This window comes from Pseudopipra pipra, chromosome 3, assembly GCF_036250125.1.
Source record: "Pseudopipra pipra isolate bDixPip1 chromosome 3, bDixPip1.hap1, whole genome shotgun sequence".
Taxonomy (NCBI): domain Eukaryota; kingdom Metazoa; phylum Chordata; class Aves; order Passeriformes; family Pipridae; genus Pseudopipra; species Pseudopipra pipra.
This window is the reverse complement of record NC_087551.1, coordinates 97365042-97385874: the sequence shown is the minus strand read 5'-3', so window position 1 is coordinate 97385874 and position 20833 is coordinate 97365042. Positions and strand designations below refer to the sequence as shown.

Here is a 20833-nt window from a genome sequence, read left to right as displayed (position 1 = left end):
AATCATGTCATAGGCAATCTCCAAAAGACAAAATCAAATGAAACTCTCCTGATGATTTTTAATCACACTGCAAGCTTTCCAAATTCAGAATATTCTGATAATTTAGTATAACTATCAAATAGAAAAATTTTGAAAACAGCCTGTTTTACCATAAAATATCCTGAAGACTTTTCCCAGCAGCAGTGAATCTTCTGTTACTCTTTTCCTTCTCTTGTGGGTAACTTAAAACCAATGATTTGTGTTTTACTAAAGCTAGTATATTGATTGTTTGTAATGGATGTTTTCTGTGGAATGGGTCTTTGTGCTGGGTATTTTAGCGAATGCTTTTCTTGGTTGTATTTTACTCCTGTAAAACCTTTTGCCAAAATTGTCTTATTTTTCTCACTAAATTAAAAGAATTTCTCTTAGACAAAAATGTGTAGTTTTTCTCTGGACGCGAATTCGAGGTTATAACAAACCAAAAGGCTTTTAAAAAGTCTTAAAAAAAAAAGTAACCGCTCCGGACAGCTTATAGCTAAAAATCCAGAGAGTGACACCCATGATGTACAAAGAGGGCACCAATATTCGTGGACCTGCAAGAAGGGTGGCAGCCAGCTCACATAGAGTGTGTATTGGGTCTTAGTTGGCAAGGTTTTGGGGGTTGGGATGCTTCCAGGGGTGGGACATAGTCGGGGCTGCCCTGTGCCAGACACAGATGGTTCCAGGCAGCTCCCACGGATCCACTCGAGGGCACAGCTGAGTCCTGCAGATTAGCTGGTAGCACTTCTGGGAAACTGTTTAAGAAAGGGCAAAATGCAAAGAGCAGTGACAGGAGTAAGGAAAAGAGTGAGAAAAAAAAATCAAACGAACTTCAAGGTCAGTGAAGAAGGTGATGGACAGTGTTGTTTGTCTTTGTTTCTCACTGCCTGAATCTATTTTAATAGGCAATACATTTACCTAAGTTTCCTCATGTTGACTCTGCTTTGGCCGTGATGGTAATTGATAAGTGATCTTAATGCATCTATCTTGACCTAGAGGTTTGTCTTTCTGTTTTCTCCCCATGTTCTGTTTGAGGATAGGGAGTGAAACAGAGTCTGAGTAGGAGTTTGGCTCTTAGCCAAGGTTAACCAAGTGATACAGTTCAAGTATGTGATGTCAATTTACAAGATGAGATACAAGTGCTAGTAGGACTATCATAACCACAAATTAATATGTCCAACAACACAGAAACTACTAGTAAGATGTTGCTAACTTGGCAAAATCATGTTTAACCTTGGACACAGTTATCCAAGGCATTATAGACATTAGTCCTATGACCTAGTAGGAAAAGTAGGAAAACAAAAGAAACATTGACTATACAAAGATCTCAAAATGCAAACATAAGATTTCTTCAAATTTATATTCCAATGCAAATGATAAGCAGTGAGAACTGAAATAAAGGTCTTAGCATGAAAGGTATAGTTCAGCTTAGTAGAGGCCTGTCAAGTTGGCTTTTTACTGGTGTAAGAACCCAGATGAAACAATCAGTGCTCTTGTAATGGCAAGAGCTAGACTATGACACCTATGATTCTGTTGAAATCAGGAAAAAAACAAGTACCTAGTTGAGCCCAACTTAAATAAATCCAAAGAACAAGACACATTTCAAATATTTTTGCTTATTTTGGAAGGAGAATAATCTGTTAAAATAAACTGGTGCAAAATTATTTGGTCTGATTAAGTCAGCTGACATGAACACTTTTCTACCTGCAACATTGATCACAACTGTGCAACTTGAATATTTTATCTGCTAACCAGAAGAACCCAAAATTTCCTTTGGCTGCATTTGTTCATACACAATTTGGTATTGCTACTGTTAAACTACTCAGTTGTCACATCATAACTCTGCTCTCTGACAAAACCAATCAAAATAGTAATTTATGAAATATACATAATTAATGTTATCCATTTGTTTGGTGTCCTGAAAGTACCTTTCAAGGTCAATGTATGATTCAAATGTTTGTAAACACTATTTTATTGTATTCAGGCAAAGCTTCTGTTGAAAAACTTTCAGATATCACCCACAACTGTACCGCATTTTAATGAATTTTTTTCAGTTTTATTTTGAATAAATTACACATAAAGAGTAAGGCAGTATGCATTAGATTATTGTATGTTAAACAGTAAAGTAGACAGACAATTTTCTACTTCTTCCTGTAAAACACTCAAGGATTGAATTCCTATTTCTGTCATTGTCAGTTTATTATGAGAATACTGCAAAGAGGAAAACAAATTACTCCTATCCATTAATTTCCTCTTACCTAATGGGAGCTTTAAAAATGATGGAGCTTCCCTGAGGTACTGAACGGTGATGGTAACTTCATCGCCAGCATTTCGCAGTAGGTGTACCTGTCAGTGTGACAAATAACAGCTACTTTAAACCAAAGAACCATCACTCATGGAAAGAACATTACTTACAATGAAATCAACATTCCTGTTAATCTATAATAAACTCAGTATACACATTTCTGAGTAAGAATGTAGAATAGCTTTTGGCTCAGGCCACACCAACAATGGAAAAGAGTAGACAAGACCAACCTGGAACAACCTGAATAAATAATTTGCTGGACAAATTGATTTTATATACCAGCTGAACACAACTTCCACAACGTGATTTTATAAAACTGTCATAGGGTAGCAGGGAAATATGTGTTTATGTAGATATAACACATTGTGTGTGTATACAGACAAACAGACAAAGCTACATTGATATATCTTAAGTATTTGATTTGATTGATTCAGGTAACACATTAAGCACACTTTGGTTTTTCAAATATAGTCTTGATTTTTGTGTCTTGTTGTCTGTGAGCATTTGCTAACCAAAAGGGAACACACATGTGCACACACAACCCCACATCCCCATATGCTTTAAACCATCAGAATTTACTTTGAAACATGACATTCTACTACGTAGTTTGCCTTTTTAAATGCGGAACTACAAATAACTTCTCTAAGGGAACTCAGTTCCTACTACAGGGCACAGGTATTCTCCAGTTTCATATCCATGACTCCCAGGAAACAGGTATTGAATTTGGTTTGTACGTGGCCTGCACTCATGCTCTGCAGCCTGGATCCAGGTTGTCAGAAATGGATGCTAAGGCTTGTGGCCTCTAATATGAGCACAACCAGAGCACGCACGTACTAGGCAGAAAAGAAACCAACTGGAGCAAACTAACTTCCATAGATTCGTTTAATGGTTCAATGTATTTCGAGGAAGCTGGTGGTTGTGTTGTTTCAGACCACTATTTTAGCAAAACATCAACATCGTGAGATGCAGCATTACCTCAAACATTATAACTTTTCCATTTGTGTACCTAAAATAATGCTTACCCCAGAGACTGACATATTCACCTACATAAAAACACTCAGTTTATGTCTGATGGAGATGAAAACCCTGAACAGGTAAAGTGAGCATTCATACAGACTTAGAAGCATTTTTCTTTTTTTCTCTCTTTTTTTTTTTTTTTTTTTTTCCCAGAGGCTCAATCTGCATTTAAATGATTTACTACAAAAACAGCTAGTGCTACATACTCACCCTCAGTATTCTGAGTGTTGTACTCAAGTCAAGATTTTGTGGACAATTGATTAAAAGAGAACCTGAGGTTCATTGTGGGAGAAACCATTGCGGAAAAAAAAATTATGATCACTGATTTCTGACTAAATCATCTCAAGATATTACAATAGGAGTAACCAGGAACAAAAGCACAGCAAAATTAGAATGCTTCTTTAAGGCCATACAAAAGTGTGACAGGGCTACAAAGCAAACAAATATGTCTTGTTCTAAGGTGTAAGAAAACTATGCCTCCTGAAATCCTCTGCCCCTTGTTTCCTGCAGAATTTTAGACATCATTTATTACTTAGGACTGAAGATGATTTCTAGCTCTGCTAGTCCTACCCTGTTACTGTTAAAAAGACAGTTTTTCCCTTTATCTTCAGACTATTATACATATATATATATATGTCTAATTTTTATATATATAAATAAATATATTTATATACATACATGCAAATCTTTTACTCAAGGTTCAACTAAACATAATTTTTAAATACTTCTGACATTCTGCAGTACTTAGATCTTTTTTTTAATTTCAGTGTCTGATTTGAAGATTATGGACTTTTACTTTAATCATGAATGTTTTTTAATCATTAATCTATTTTTAAGAGAGGTAAAGCTCAATAGTCTAAATTTAATTAAAATACATCAAACTAGAAATCCCAGACTGAGAGAAGTCACTGAGGAGTGCTGAAGAGAAGGACTTGGGTTTTATCATGGATGAAAAGCTGAACATGAGCCAACAGTGTGTGCTCACAGCCCAGAAAACCATCTGTGTCCTGGGCTGTGCTGAAAGAAACGTGGCCAGCAGGTTGAAGGAGATGATTATAGACCTCTTTGAACAGGACCAAAGGAGGCCATGAAGATGACTGGAGGGCTGTAGCACCTCTTCGATGAAGACAGGCACAGAGAATTGAAGTTAGTGAGACTGGTTAGTCTCACTAGTTAGTGAGACCTGTTAGTGGTACTTCCAGTACCCACAGGAAGCTTATAAAAATGAGGGAGAACAACTTTTTACATGGGCAGTTAATGATAGGACAAGGGGAAACAGTTTTAAACTAAAAAGGAAGAGATTTAGATTAGATATTAGGAAGAAACTCTATACTGTTAGGGTGATGAGGCACTGGAAGAGGTTGCCCAGAGAAGTTGTGGATGCCTCATCCCTGCAAGGGTTCAAGTCCAGGATGGATGGAGCTCTGAACATCCTGGTCTAGTGGAAGGTGTCCCTGCCCATAGCAGGGGGGATAGAACTAGATGGCCTTTAAGGTCCCTTCAAACTTAAGTCATTCTATGATTCTACGTTCAAAAAATGAAACAGGCTGTTACAATAGTCATATTGGACCATACATGAAAACACAGTTCAAACATAAATACAAGAAATTCTATGTATTTCATCTATAAGTGTATCTCTATATAAACTGATCTAAGAGGGAAAATACCCATGATAAAAACTGAAGAAACTTTTAGCATAAAATTGTATATGTTTAAATTACACTGCAGTCACTTTTCTGTCTCCAGTTGCTGAATTGGTCTTCCTAAACTTCATTAATATCTGCACCAGGCCTTGAAATGAACTGATGCTCTCCTTGTAGCCCAGCCACACCACCTCATGACTTGTGCTAAACTAAATTCCAATGAATCCTTCACTACTACATCAAATGCTTTTAAATGTGACCAAAATGTTTATAAAAGACAGTAAACCAATTTTTTCTACACTGTACTGACAGAATCACTGAATTTTGGAGTCTATGATCAACAAAGACTAACTGGAAATATTTTCTATGAGTAAATGTAAAAATTAGACAAATAATGAATTATTCTATTTAAAAAAGTAAATAATTAAGAAGTTACATATAAGAACTTCAAACAGCTGATGTGCTTTACTTCATAATTTTCTGTATAATCAGGTTGTAAGGTTTATGTAATTACAAAAAACCAAGTTTTTTAAATCTCTGACCCGTACATAAAGGTTTCTTTAGTCCAAGAAGTGGAAAGACATTTGGCCTGTTCCTTGAAAAAAAATCCAAGCTTAGGCCAAGTAGTATGGCTGAAAAAAATTCAACAAGTCAATAAGCTGCAGGCAGTCAATGCTGCTGCATTGGCAGCACATGGAGTTAACAAATGCCCTGATGTGAAATCAGGAGGGTGACAATCGTGTACAGGGTTTGGGTATCCCTGTATGGACAGTGGGGCTGCAGGGGGGCTCTGTGAGGAGACGCCGGGGCTGTGCCGTGCCAGACACAGCCGGTTCCAGTGGCTCTGACGCACTCACCACAGGCTCTGACCACCCATGGCTCAGGGAGAAGCTGAGGAGGTGGGAATGAAGAAGTGAAGTTGAGTTTAGGAAAAGTGGTGGGAGAAAGATCGTGGCTGAATTTTTTCATCTGTTTCTCAGTATACAAATCTATTTTAACTGGCAATAGAACTAATTAATTTTCCCTAAGTCAAGTCTATTTTGCCCATGATGGTAATCAGCAAATGCTCTTCCTGTCTATCTTGACCAAAGAGATTTATCATTCTACTTTCTCCCCCTCTTCCACAGAGGAGAAGGAGTGAGCAAGCAGCTGGGTGGGCATTTGGCCGTTGGCCTGGGCTGACCCACCACCATGGGTTCAAGACACTTTTACAAAATGAAAGTTAAAATTATAAAGGAATAAGTGCAGCAATGTTAACCACGTAGTCTAGGTTCAGTGAATCCAGACAGGGTGTAATAATGTCAGAAAGGTTATATGGTAGGAAGAGAAAAGGAGACCCAACATATTCCCTTCCAAATTAAAAATGTCAGAAAGCCAGTATCATGGAAGGGAGAAGTCAAAGTTGGCAGGAAATACAAGATCCTGTTATAAAATGCTACCTCGTGGTACCACTTTACTTTTTATTTCATAGTAAACACATTAGAAATGCTGACTATAATCAGTTCAGCAACATCAGTGTTTTATAAAATTAAATAGATAAATTTAAAGACCAACAAATACAGTCACAATACTGTCCTGATAAATGTAATAGGAAGAAACACAAACCAAATAAAATTGATACTGACAACTCACTTTCTTACAATTGTATTTTTAGATAAGCCAAAGAAGTGAAGCATTTTAATTTTGACTTTGGAATAACGAGGAAGAATTTTAACTTCTTAATAAATACAAACATTTTGAAGAAAACTTTAAAACACAGAAGAACAACTGTGTTTCCTCTTAATTAAGCAAAGAATATTTGCACACAAACATTTATATTTGTCAGGAGATGAAGGAGATAACAAGATAGACATACTGCCTAACATACTTCTGGAAAATCAAATATTATGAAGGTAAATTAAATCCAAAACCTGTATGGAACAAAACAAGACAGTAGACTAGACACTGTTGCAGAGTATGAGATTTGACTTTTTATTTCGAATGATATTTTGAAAAGGAAAGAACACTAAAATTAGTGTTTTGGTTTAAAATTACCGAGCAGTAATACATTAAAATATATTCACACTGTATCATACTCTCCTGAAGCTACTTTGTATTCTTAGGTAGTGCCTGAAGAGGTGGTAGAGTTGAACTACATACATAATAACAAAACTAAATCAATGTCAGTGCTCACAAGAAGGTCTTAACAGTTGGAAGGTCACTAAATAATGCACTGCTCTGTGCTTAGCACAAGTCCAGTAAGCCCAAAAAAGACAAATCTGGTATCTTTGGAGTAACAGTCACTGTCGCACTGTTGCCTTACTGTAGTATTAATATAAAATAAGGATTGTAAAAGTGATTGTAAAATAAGATTAAAAAAGGTTTTGGTGCTTTTTAAAGGTTGATTAAATGTTTTTACTGCACCTAACTGTGTGTATGCACTTACTTGTGTGTTCACATGTATGAACGAAAAAAGAGCATCAACTGAAATGTTTGCTTTTCATGCTGGTACCAATTTGCAGATTTTGCATATCTCTAAGTGCATTCATCAAGCCAGGGTTTATTATGCTTCTCTTTCTCACATGCATTTCTCAAGAACAGAACAGAGAGAATGTTAAAAATATAAATAGGAGATTCTATATCTCCCTTAGCTAACTACAGTACAGAGTCTGCAGAAAAAATTATGACCCATATTTTAGGAAAACCAAATTACTTTCTTTGCCTCATTTTTAACGTCAACACCCAATTTAGGAAAATGCATTCTTTTTAAATTCTTTTTAAATTCTGGTGCCTTGTGTTTGCTGTGATTTGCTCTAAACCTTTAAACATATCTGATCATAAATATTCACACCACTCAGAGATTTATACAAGGTTTTGGCTGTTTGAACCAGATTCTCTCTTATTATAGATCAGAACTGTAACAGCAATTAAAATTGAAAAGGAGAATGTTTTTGACGAATAAATTGACCCATATGGCCCTTTAGCCAATATCTATTCTGAGTGCAGAAGTCACATCATTTAACTTTGGCTACTTAAAAGATTCAACTCTAAAGTATTGCTAATGTCTTTTCTAGAAATCAGGAAAGATCTCAGGATAAAAAGAAATCCCCACCCACAGGTGTCTATCTCTAAATAAGGAGAGTCTGGATGATAACCTCATACTTTAAACCTATGAAGTTAAATGAAATTGATCCTATCTTGCATCTATAGAGGAATATTTAAGATTAAGCACCAAAATCAGACTGAAAGTCTGAAGCAAAAATTCTGAAGTCAAAGAAGTTCCTGATGAACGCCTGATCTTGAGGTACAAGCATTTCACAAATAAAACACTTGAAATTCACATAAGTGCAAGTCTCGGACTTGACAAGTACCTGGGTGGAAGCCTATGTACAGTCCTGCAATACAGCAGGCAAACAACTAAGAAGTTGTTGTAAAACATATGAAAAGAATTAGATCATAACATGTAATAGTAAAAAAAATCCAAACAACGAAATCTAGAGAACTAAAAGTTTTAAGAAATTCTTAAATTTTCATAATCAACAATAGTATTTAACACTTAAAATGCCTTCTAGGCAAAAGTGTATTTGGAACTATGTTTGAAAACCTGACAATTTCATCTCAACCCAGACATGCAGGGCTGAAAAATCTGGTATCATGCTTATATGTCAATGAGTAGGCAAGGAAGGTGTGTGAAAAACAGATGCCTTGCAGTACAGGTAGTCTCAAAAAGGACAGTAGAAGCAAAATGGCTTTGAAAAAAGCTTATAAAATTAAAATTGGATTGCAAATAGTACTGGAAAAGCATGAAGCATAATTAAATTAGATCAAGAAACAATGAGTTCTTGGTACTTGTCTTTTTTCCACTGCTCAATTATGGAGTAGTTTCCAATAAATACTTTTGATTCTTTCTTCCTTAGCTTTGCACTATTCAATGAGCAATAATCTCTTTCTAAAGGATTATCTGGCTAATCCAAAACAAGCATTTGAACAATGAGCATATACATATATGAACATATACAGCATATACAAATATGCTAGGAAAATAACAGTCAATGCATCTTATGGAAATTTTCAGATTTAAACTAAACTGCAACTTCTCTTAGTTCAATCAATTCTTACTTTTATTTCTGCCTACAAATACGGTAAAAGACATTTTTAACTATAAAGCTTCAGTATCAATTTAAACAAATAGTGCTGCTCTTGTATGTTGTAATTACCAGTAATTACAGACAAAAAAAGGAATTTATTTAATTTTTTTCATTATTTTGTACATTATTTTTTCTATTTAATTACACACACGAGTGTGTAATTAGCACTGTGTAAAAAATGCTTACAAAAATATTTGGAATATGAAAGATGCTGATATATATTGTGCATTGGAAAATAAATTTTGAGTCAAATCAGCTGTTCCCTGAAGCAATGAAAGTTTAAATAAATTCGCTTAGGGATAACTATTGCCTGAAGCATGAAGACCCATTCCTGAGAAAGTAACTTTGCCATCCTTCAAAAATTCCAAGGAATATCAGAGCATTATAGGGACTTCTCTCTGGAAATGCAGAGCAGTCTCAACTGTGATCAGTGTGCTCTGAATGAAAAGAGTTGAAAGCTACAGAACTCAAAATTTTAGAATGAGCAGTATGTTTTATTGCTTATCTACTGTTACATTTTACTTGTAAAAAGAAATAATTGTCTCAGGTATCAAAAACTCACGACAGACAGAAATGGCCAAGTTACCAGAGAACAAACATACAATTCTTAGATGGAAACTTTATTAAATCATTCCTGACATATCTGGTATGTCAGCAGCACATACTGTTGTATCAAAACTCCATTTCCAGATAAGTGCATGTGGAAATGGAGTTTCCTGACTAAGTGTGATTGGAAACACATATGTTAAAGTAGAATCTATAGCTGTAGAATTGCAGACACTTCTATCCCAAATGCAGACCTTTTCAAGCAAAGCAATTGGAGCAGTTTAACCCTGCAGGTTCATATTCTTCAGAATCTTTCTAGATGATAGTAAAGTGGTTGAGTTTATACAAACTCCAATGGGCACAGATTGAGCTAAAAATGCAGGTATTCATGTAGCCTTTATTGTTCCGATTTTCTTTGTTGTTTGTTTGTATTTACAACATACCTGCAGAGTTCTTAGAAATGGATTTTATCTGACCAGAAATGTCTCTCTGAGGAGAGAAGTAGCAGTCAGAAAACCTCTGCCATCATCTACTGACAATGGTACAAAATGTCAATGAAGGTAATTTCAGCTGAAGGATGGGCAATATTTAATGAAGGCTGTTTTGTGCTACCGAGTGTAAAAACTAAACAAGAAGATTTTGAAGTTGTCAAACCCAGTAGGTCCACATGCTGCATTTTCTGATTTAGAAATTGTTGACTATTTGGGCATTTCTTCCTTTTCTCTCAACAAACTTTTCTACAATGATCCTTTTGTAGTAAGTCTTCTAGCCTAATAGACATTTCACAGACATTTAGAGTTAATACAGGACTAAACACAGTAAGCAGTGAGAACCGCTTTTGATTTCTACAACATTCACTGCTGAAGTACAAGCTAGAAGTCCTAGACCTATGGACTGATCAACTCAGTGGATTGCCCTGCAGTTTGGGTCAAGCATAGAATTTATTTATAATCACTCATATATTCATCCTTTCAGGCTTAAAGAACTGGGGCACCTAGAAAACAAAAGACATTACTCTTTTACACTAAAATCCTCACAGCATGCAGATGAACATAGGAATATCTATGGACAAAGTTCAGCACTATTTCATAGTAGTCGTACCGCTGTATGTCATTCCTTAGTGCTTTTGTTTCCACAATTCCCCAGGCATGAAAGTGCTACTGTCACCACAAACCAGCAGATCATCTGCAATATTCAGCACACATTAGAGAGGAATCTGTGTTAGGCAATGTCCCACACCTGAACCTTTTGCCTACTGCGTCATGATTCCTTGCAATTCTGCTACTGTGTAGGCCAATACTTATTGGTGGCCAATACAGGCCCCCATAAAGTATATTCCTTTATTCAATACTAAACACTTCCTGTACTGGAAAAAAACATGCTATTTGGTAAGAGAATATCATCTAAATCTCATTGTCATGTTATAGTCTTCTGAAGAATTACTTTCTCTTTCCTCACAGTACTGATGTCAGCTAGACTCACAATTTTTACATACAGGGTTATATTTTTTTTTATTAGACCTTTTTCTATTGGACTTTCTGCTGCCTAATATCATATCAGACAAAAAACAACACCAAAACCCTTTTTTATTTCCTGATCCAGTCCTTAAATAGTTTTGATGAAATGTGCTGGCTTATTTGCCACATGAAGTGTATGAATACACTATTCCTCTATGAGTAATACACTAGTACTCTGTGAGTGTTTTGTCCTTTATCTACAATAAAGAACAAATGGTGTTATTATCCAGCCTCAGTTAAGTGGCTAAACAAATGTATCTTAAATATTAGTGACATCTCTAAGACCCATTCACTTATTTAGATTACACTCCCATTAAGTCAATGACGTTTTGAAGAGAAATAATACTTATGTACAGGTCATATAATGATCTGAAAGGAGTTAATATTTCTTGTGATCAGAAATATAACAATTTTCCTTTCCATTTCAGGAAACTTGCAACATACAAAATAACTGAGTTTCACTTATGCAAATAGCCTAAGTCTAATCTTTCACAAACATTTATTTAATTAATCTATTCAGTATCACAAGGGTGTACCCTAACTCTTTATTAGCTTGCAGCTTGGTTTTCTTAATAACATTGAACTAGAGTATACCTCTCCAAAGTTCTTTATACCCTGACAAAATACCAAGGGTCACCTAATACAAGGCAGTACGTTAGTTAAAAGCACAAAACATTGTTTAGAGAGGAAAAGGAAGGTGTGAGAGGGAGAAATGAGATGGAGAGTATACTGCTTCAGAGAAGTTAGCTCAGCCACATTAGAAACCAAGCAGAGTGACAAAAAATGAAGACAAAGACTAGTTTGGGCACAGGATGTAAGGATCAAAGGAATCAAGAGTGGATTGCTCTTTGTAGTGATTATCAGGGATAACAAGGGGCATAATACAGTACTGTTCCTGACACTATATTTTCTTTTCTTACCAGCCCTTTCAAAGACCCTCCAGACTCATCCACAGATGTCTTTCACCCTTTAGTTCTTATTCCAATGTTCTCCTTTGACTTACATATTTAGTCTACCTCCATGGTACTCAGTCTTGTGCAGGTAGGAGGAGGAGAAGATGAAAGAAAGTGTCCCTCTATTTATGACAAAAGTGGCTGGTATAATTTCTTATAAATCCTTTTTAGCTCTTTCAACATTTATAAATGAAATATGTAGAAAATTCAAAGGGTTAAAAGAGACACATTCTTTTAAAAGAATTTATTTTAACTCAAGTCCTTTAATCCCTAGGAATTACTGTTTAAAATTGCAGCTGTCCAGCCATGCTCTCTGTTGTGCTTTACCTAAGTGCTACATTTTGTGTCCATAGTTTAACAAAGACTTCCATTCTTCCTTTGTGCCAGGTGGCTGAATTCCTGCATCAGTTTTAATTACAGTAACTCTGCTTTTGTGCTCAAAGATTATGCACATAATGCTCATAATGCCAGAGTACTTGCTGCTTCTTTAACACAGGGAATTAAATGACTGTGAAATGATGGAGGTAAAATAGTAGTACTGAAGTATGAACTGCTTAACCCTTTCTTAATGTGTTTAGAATTTGAAAGAAAGTAGATTTCCACAATTACACAACAGAAGTTGTGTAATATTTTAAGGCATACATTTTATACAGGTACTTATATTACTCCATTTTTTAAAAAATCTTTCTCTGAAATGTTGCTATCTTTTATAAAAACACAGTAAAGGTGCAAAGGGGTGGAAATTTAGATGGCAAAATCATGTTTTAAAGCATGTGAGTTTTATCATTTGCATGTGAAAGACACTGAAGACCAAAAATATACTATACTTGCTTCTTAATGAGGAATGCTGCCAAATGATTTCAGTGATAAAATCCAGTGCACCTGGAAACAGTGAGGTTGAATTGTACATCCCACAAAATTGTAAAGTTATACTATAATATGCTGATTTTATATAGCTTTATTTTTAAGCAGTGCTGAGGTACAGAATACTCATGGCAAATAAGCACTTGGAGAATTGAAATGAACTCAGATCTTTTTTCATCTAAGCAATGTGAAAAACACTTTTTATTTATTTGTCTCACTGCCATGATAAATCCTGTTCTACTGTGACCAAATACGCAAGAAAATCGCTGTTATAGGTTAGAAATTCAGGAGAATTTTTCTTTCCCCGGCCCCCCCCCCCCCCCCCCCACTGTAGGAAAGATGGAGTTTGAACGGAAAGGGGGAAGGGAGTTAATCAGCCTTACAAAAGAACTAGCTAGTCAGGCTGCATTCCTCGCTGATGGCCCATCAGAGGCTGGGGGGACAGGGGAGGAGTTTTGGGAGGGGGTGGCTGGCTCTGCTCCGAGGGCAGAGGGGGCTGACGGTGGAGTTCGCTCTCTGGGATGGAGATGGGGATCTGTGTGCAGGCATTTGGAAAGAAGGTCTGGTTTTTCGTCCTGGTGAGGCCAGACCACCGGACTCGGTTGGCTCGCACACTCCCTTGTGACTCCAGCCGGGACCTACTGGGTTTTCATTGGAGAGGTCTGTGCTTGCTGGGAGAGAAGGGAAGAGCCCTTTCAAATAGTCACTGAAACAGATTTTTTTAGCTTTTCTACTACTCTTCCTTTTCTTTGCTCTCCAACATTTTCCTGAGACTTGCTTGTCATCCCTCTAGAAGCACAATGACTGCTTTGTTGGATTATTCTATTTCATATTTCTTTAGGTTTCCCATGACAAAACATACACTTCAATAAAAATTCACACACACATCTCTACATGTTCAATATAATTTTTGGAGATTGCTTTCTTATTTCCACTCTACTGCATCTGCAGTACTTGAACACATGGCAAATCCTGGAAATAGAGTGTGATGTTGAGGTCATTTAAGACACTACTACTAAGTTCCTGTGCAATACCACATACTTCTTTTTAACTTATATTCATACAGTAAGATGTAACAGCAGCTAAACTTTGCAGTGATGCATGTAGAGTATTTCAGAACATGTGAAAAACTTTATTTTTTTTTCTTTTTGGCAACTGTTCATTTTTAAAATGTTTTTTAGTAGCATACACCTTTTCTTCCAGTATGTCTAGAAAAAGTGAATGGGAGAAACAGATTGCTTTTGTTAGGGTGTGCAAGTGTGGAAACAAGGGGTAGGGAATAAAGTAGCTCAACTTCATTTAGATGAAAACCACTTAAAACATCACTTTCAAACTCTCAACAGAAAGAATTTACTAAAATGGAGAAACTGAAAAGCAAACTCTGGGAAGTACCAGGACAATGAGAAAACCATGCAGTTGAAGAAAGAAATCAAACAGTTCTATGACATGCAAAGGAATCAGACAACCTTCACATCTCAGTTACTCATTCTTCTGGATCTGGTAGAATCAACCTTTCAATATTAAGAGAATATTTCTTCTATATTGAGAGAACAAAAAAGTTGGAGTACAAAGGACTAACTGTTCAAGTAAACCATGCAGAGCACTGCTGACAGTACTGTGACATTTCATCTCAGCACCCTTAAGATGGATCTCCAAGACATGAAACATGCACAGTCTATCTGTGTGGAAAAATATTTATTTTTCCTGCATTTAACTGATCAAACTCTCATTTTATACTTGCCATACTTGAATTACACTGTTTATTATGAGTTCATAACATTTTTTTCTGTTGTATGAAAAAGCAGGTTCAAACTGAAAAGCTTCCTGCAGGAAGAGCTGCAGAAATTCAAGGAATAACTTGAAGTTAAGCATCAGTCTTGGGTCAGAATTGCATGTATGTCTGCAATGGTATTTATACATGTTAATGTAGCAGCTACCTGGGCAGTCTAGAAAAACAACAAGCATTTCCTTGAACTGCTCTGTACTGCAGATTATTTCTGGCAGTAACATTAAGATATTAAACCTTCTACATATATTAAATGAAAATTCTATTTTTAATTTCTCCAGATGTCATAAGGTTGTTGCCTCAAGTATTACTAAATTACATATTCAAATATTAACATGTGGTTAAACAAACAGAACATAACACTGCAGTTTTCACACTGTAAACATGTCTTAATTTGTTTAAAGATTAATGGTTTTAACAACAGCATAGATCAATAAACTGTACTCATTAATATGACTATAAGATATTACTACATGATAAAATTAGAAAATAAAAAGAATTTATTTTTGCTACTTCACAAGCATCTATCAATTTGACAAGATATTTTATAATTATTTTTATTATTTTATTAATTCATCACTACAGTTCTATATTTTTATTATCTTACTAATTTTAATATATTTGTTGAGCAGTTAATCATTATGTACTTTTTTTAGCTATAAAATTACTTTTTCTTTCTTTTTGATCTCTTTCTTTCTGATATTGTACGGATAAAATTCATAATCTATGTTCCACCACTTGGAACTGAATTCCAGAAGACTATGCAGAGATTTAATTCTGAAATAGCTAATGCAAAATGGATGATGGCTTAAGGGATGAATGAAAATAAAATCTCAACATCTCAATGTATATAAATAATTTTCAGGTTCATTCCTTGTATCTCAGTGAATCAGCCCAATGAAGCACAAGTTCATCACTTTCTGGCAGACATGCCAATGACACATTAAATAGCATTACTATAGACATCTGAAGTTATGGGGGATCTGAAAAAAAATGTGGTGACTACTGACTAAAATCAGAAATTCTGAAAATATAAAATTATTCCCATTGAATGGATTTTGTTTTAATGGATATTGTTTATTTAGTGATGTCCTTCTGTGAGACTACTCATAAATAAAAAGAAATAAATATTCTTAAGTACTTTCCTGGGTCAGTGAATAAAATTCCGAGTAAATTAACATTTGTGTGAAATACTAAAAATGTGCGAAACACAATAATTTACTATAAAATACATGTATAAGATATTGCAAGAAAAAAATATCATGCAGCACCTAGTTTTCCATTTTCTATACCTAAACTCTCACTCCTGCCTCTTCTAGTTAATGGAAATAATCAGTTTTGATTTAATTTGTCTTGAATGGGATTCATTTCATACAAACTCACATTTGAACTAATCAGAGAATCATAAAAAACAGCCCAGGTTTTGAAGGACCTCAAAAGATCATATGGCCCCACCTTTTGTGTGAAAGGGAGCCTACATGAGATTATCTAGCACCCTGTCCAACTGCATCTTGAAAGGCTCCAGTGATGTTTTTTCATCACATCACCTATATTTTGCTTATGGTGGAAACAAATAGGTATTTCTAGAGCATTTCATCATAGGGCAGTGCTCACCCCGAGGACTCACAGAAATCTTTATGAATGTTATTTACCCCTTCGACCAAGTACAGAGAGAGAGAATCACCCAGCCCCACACCACAACATGCCAGGAAGCGTTTTTAGTCCTCTGATCATCAGGTAGGCCATGAACATGCTCAGAGAACTGGAGCACCTCTGCTATGATAACAGGCTGAGAAAGTTGGGCCTGTTCAGACTGGAGAAGAGAAGGCTCTGAGGAGACCTTCGAGCACCTTCCAGACCCTAAAGGAGCTACAAGAGAGCTGGAGAGGGACTTTTTACAAAGGCATGTAGTAATAGGACAAAGGAGAACAGTTTTAAAGTTAAGGAAGGGAGATTTAGATTAGATATTAGGAAGAAATTCTTTACTGTGAGGATGATGAGGCACTGGCACAGGTTGTCCAGAGAAACTGTGGATGCTCCACTGCTGAAAGTGCTCAAGGCCCAGTTTGGATGGGGCTTTGAACAACCTGGTCTGGTGCAGGTTCCCTGCCCATGGCACAGGGGTGAAACTAGATGAAGTTCAATGTCCTTTTCAACTCAAACCATTTTACGATTCTGTGATTCTATGAATCTGAAAAATTCTGTTGAATCAGCAAACTGTCATCTCATGTTTCATTTCCTTTCACAGTGTATTGTGAACACCTTGAAAATTGAGGTCCCAGCCAGGTGAATATCAATTGGTATACCTTCTTTGTGAATTTCAACCTAAATACTCTTCCCCTCTGTTTGCCTCTCTCTCTTCCCTCCAGGGAACTGTCTGTTCCTTTTGTGTTTTGCAGAGTGACAACCTGATTAGCCACCAGGGAAATAAAATTAATTTTCCTCTCTGATGAGCAATACAGAAACTATATTAATCTCTGAATTAACATTTTCTGTATTCACAGTCTCTCCACACCAATAGACTACTTCTAAAAATAAATTTATTTTTCAAGGAAAAGAAATTATTTTCAATTTTCCACACTATTGTATTACATTCTGTAAAAGCAAGATTTTCCCCAGTCGTGATTTGGAGTTATTTATTCTATCCATACCCTTAGGCAGAACTAGTAGCAGCTTGAGTAATTGTGGAGAAAAACAAACTGTAGTAATCAGATGTGAAAAACAGGAAAGCCAGTTTGCTGTTAAATTGTTGCTGACAAGTTATCTACAGAAGCATCTTCAGAGCAAAGACAGTAGGTAGCAGACAAAACAAACTGGCCTCCTCTCCTAAAGTTCACAGATTTTGTAGCCTTCTATCCCATGTATTTACCACAATGGGTCATAAGTCTTTAACAAATGTGAGCCCAACTGACATACACTTAAGCTTCAATTTAGTAAAATGTAGGTTATCTGAGTTTGTGCCTATGCAGTGCACATCCTCACATCCTGCAAGTGTGAACCAGCAGTACATTCTAAAATGATAGAAATTAAGAACAAAAGGGAGGAAAGTCTAAACAGCAAGAATCCAGACATGCCACTGTAAAACAAAGAAATTAAAAAACCCAAATAAAATTCTTGAAAACATTTTTTAAAGCTACAATTAAAAAATATAAAATAATCAAACCATGAAACGACAAACAAATAGATTAAAAAAAAACAGTCCAACACCAAAAAAAGCAAGAAACATGTACTTGTTTTGCCCCTTACTGGCTTATCACTAAGGTTGGACTAGGGAAGTAATTCAGAATCCCTACCTTTGCCAACAGCACCCCTTTTAGTAGTCTGTGTTCAGTTGAATTCCATTCCCCCCACTGGCAGGATGGGAGAGAATAGGAAGAACAAAGCAAGAAAACTTTCACAATAGCAACAGTTTCAAGATAAAGACAGTTTAATAACTTAAGACAAAGGTAAAAACAAAACAAGTGATGCGAAGGCAATCAGTGACCACCTCCCACAAACAGACCGATACCCATTCAGTCTCTGAGCAATGGCTGCTTCCTCCAGAGAATGCTCCTCACAATTTTTACTGCTGAGCATTATGTTATATGGTACGAAATATCCCTTTGGTCAGTTCAGGTCAGCTTTCCTGGCTATGTCCCCTTCCAACTTCTTGCCCACTCCCTGCCTGCTTGTTGAGAGGTGGAAAAGTGGGAAAAAAGAGAAAGCCTCAATGGTCTGCAAGCACTGCTCAGCAATAACAAACACAGTGGCATTTTACTAATGTTTAGTCACAAAATGCAGCACCCTACTGGCTGTCACAAAGATAATTGTCTTTGCTGTCTCAGCCAGACCCAGTACACAGTCCCTTGGGTCACACAGCACAATTAGTAACGTTGAGTTGGACATTTACAAAAGAGGTCTCTCGCAACCAGAATGCAAGTAGCAGGAAGTGTGCTCAAACAGTGTTGAAGGATGATGGTTCAGAAGTCCCACCTTGAAGTAGATGACTGAATATGTAAGAGATCATGGTGCCAGATGAAAATAAAGCAAGTCAAAAGAATTACGAAATAACCTTTGATTGGCTCCGACTGATTAAGTATTTTGTGTGATGTTAACAAGGTTGTATAAGCTGGAACCCATGGTGAATTGAGACTACCCAAGCCTCACTGCTGAGGCTTGAACAGAAGGCTTGAACACTGCCTTTTGAACAGAAGTGCTGGAGTATATCTCTTCTAATCTGAGTGACACTTAGAAAATAGGGTGCTCTTTACAGAGGTAGATGATGTAGGTATGATTTTCTAAAAGTTAGATGAGTTCTTCATCCTTAACTGCCTGCTTTCTGGACAACTACCCTTAATCACTATGCTATTATATTAATAGCTTAATATGTTTTATAATACTGCCTTCTTCAGTGCTGTTTCTAAGTACCCAAACATCTTCTGAAGCATTTCTTTCGAACTGAAAACCCACCATATTCAAATAAAGAGAACTTTATCTTACTATTATTTCATAAAAATTCAAAGACATAATTTTGATAGAAGTAAAAAATAAGAAATCTTCCATTCTCTCAGGAACTTTGGCAACAGCCCACCTTATCTCAAATCTCATAGAACCAGCCTCTACCGCCTGACCCGTTTACCCAACCCCACTCTGATTATGGTAACAGGCTGCGGTAGTAGAAAAGTCTCTTTGCAGATCTATCTCCTGGCCCACTGAGATCTTTCTGAGTTTCCTTCAGCCATATGGCCTACAGTTGTTTTAGGAAATTTTGCGTAATGCTTCCATTGAATTCCCATGTATGGGGTGAGGAGCAGCACTACGTTTTTCTCTTTGATTCCTCATCTCTGCTGTGTTACATCAACAGTTCTGGAGCACTTCTTGGTTCTGAAAAACAATCCTTAAGGGATGTAACTTACCATTTTGTGAGGAATAACTTTCATCAAGTTTAGAGGTTTTTTTATGTGCAATAACAATACAAGCAGCAGGAGGGTAGTTCATCAATACACAATAGACCTGACTCAGTACTTTACTGAGATTGTCTGTAAGAGATTCAGCCTGATGGTATTAATCAACACCAAGAAAAGAACTGCAAGATCATGCAGCTGCACTTTATCTTGACCTAGAGAGATCACCTCCAAGTAATAAAAGCAAGTTTAGTTCCTCTGGCCATGTAATTTCTGCCTTGCTGATAAGACTGTCAAAGCCCATGTCAATTATGGTTGCTACAGATGTTATTCTGAGATACAGTTGTCAGTGAATCAAGTGATAACTGCCAATAAACAGTCAACAGGGGGTAACAATTTTTATCTATACTGCCTTGCACTGCAGACTGGAAAAGCACTGCACATGGACTGAATGTGAACTGGCTTTATCCTCATACAGTCAATGTGATAAATCAAACAAATCAGTAAAAACTAACCACTACTCAACAAATTATTTTGTTTTGGTTTAGGCCAAATGTTGTAGGAAACTATATTTCAAAAATGAATGAAATAACTGGAAGATTTTTAATAATCACATATATGACAAATCTGACTATAGCACTATCTTTATAGTAAAAAAGAGTAAATTAATTTGAAACAAGGCTAGAGACAGAACACTTTGGGCATGAGATATTCTGTACACCAATAAAAAAATCAAAGTGGAATGACTTACCACTTCTTCATGGGTAGCACTTTCTACATTTATACCATTAACCTAAAAACAGATATGATAGGGAGAAAATGATTCGCAATGTGTAAATTAGTCACTGAAATAAAAGCAAGTATGAAACAAAAGTCTGTGGAAAAAAGTGAATGTTTACTGACCTGTATTATTGCATCTCCTATAAATAACATTCCTGTTTGTTCAGCTGTGGGATTACAGAAGGAGTAGATTTTAATTTATAGCAGTACTGAAAAAAATGCTATATTCTCTTCCAGCAATTGGTTTAACATGCTGTTAGTAATCTTCATTTGAAACTGATTTGGTTGTGAAAATACCAACAGCACAGCAATCAGTATTCATCCTACAAAGGTAATAGATTCCCAGCAATTTTAAATAAATTAAGAGAGCTACTTTCCATGCACAAAGAACTTG

At 36.1% G+C, this 20833-nt stretch overlaps 1 protein-coding gene across 2 annotated transcripts in view; it reads right to left on the bottom strand.

The window, feature by feature from the left end:
• LOC135412059 (gamma-2-syntrophin-like) overlaps positions 1-20833 on the bottom strand; it is a 298003-nt gene that overhangs the window by 147120 nt on the left and 130050 nt on the right. For both annotated transcript variants that reach the window (XM_064650434.1, XM_064650435.1), the window contains exons 5-7: positions 20563-20606; positions 20411-20452; positions 2277-2364 (exon numbers count right to left, since the gene is read on the bottom strand). In XM_064650434.1, coding sequence (XP_064506504.1) covers positions 2277-2364; positions 20411-20452; positions 20563-20606 — 174 coding nt within the window. The remainder of the gene's footprint in view (positions 1-2276; positions 2365-20410; positions 20453-20562; positions 20607-20833) is intronic.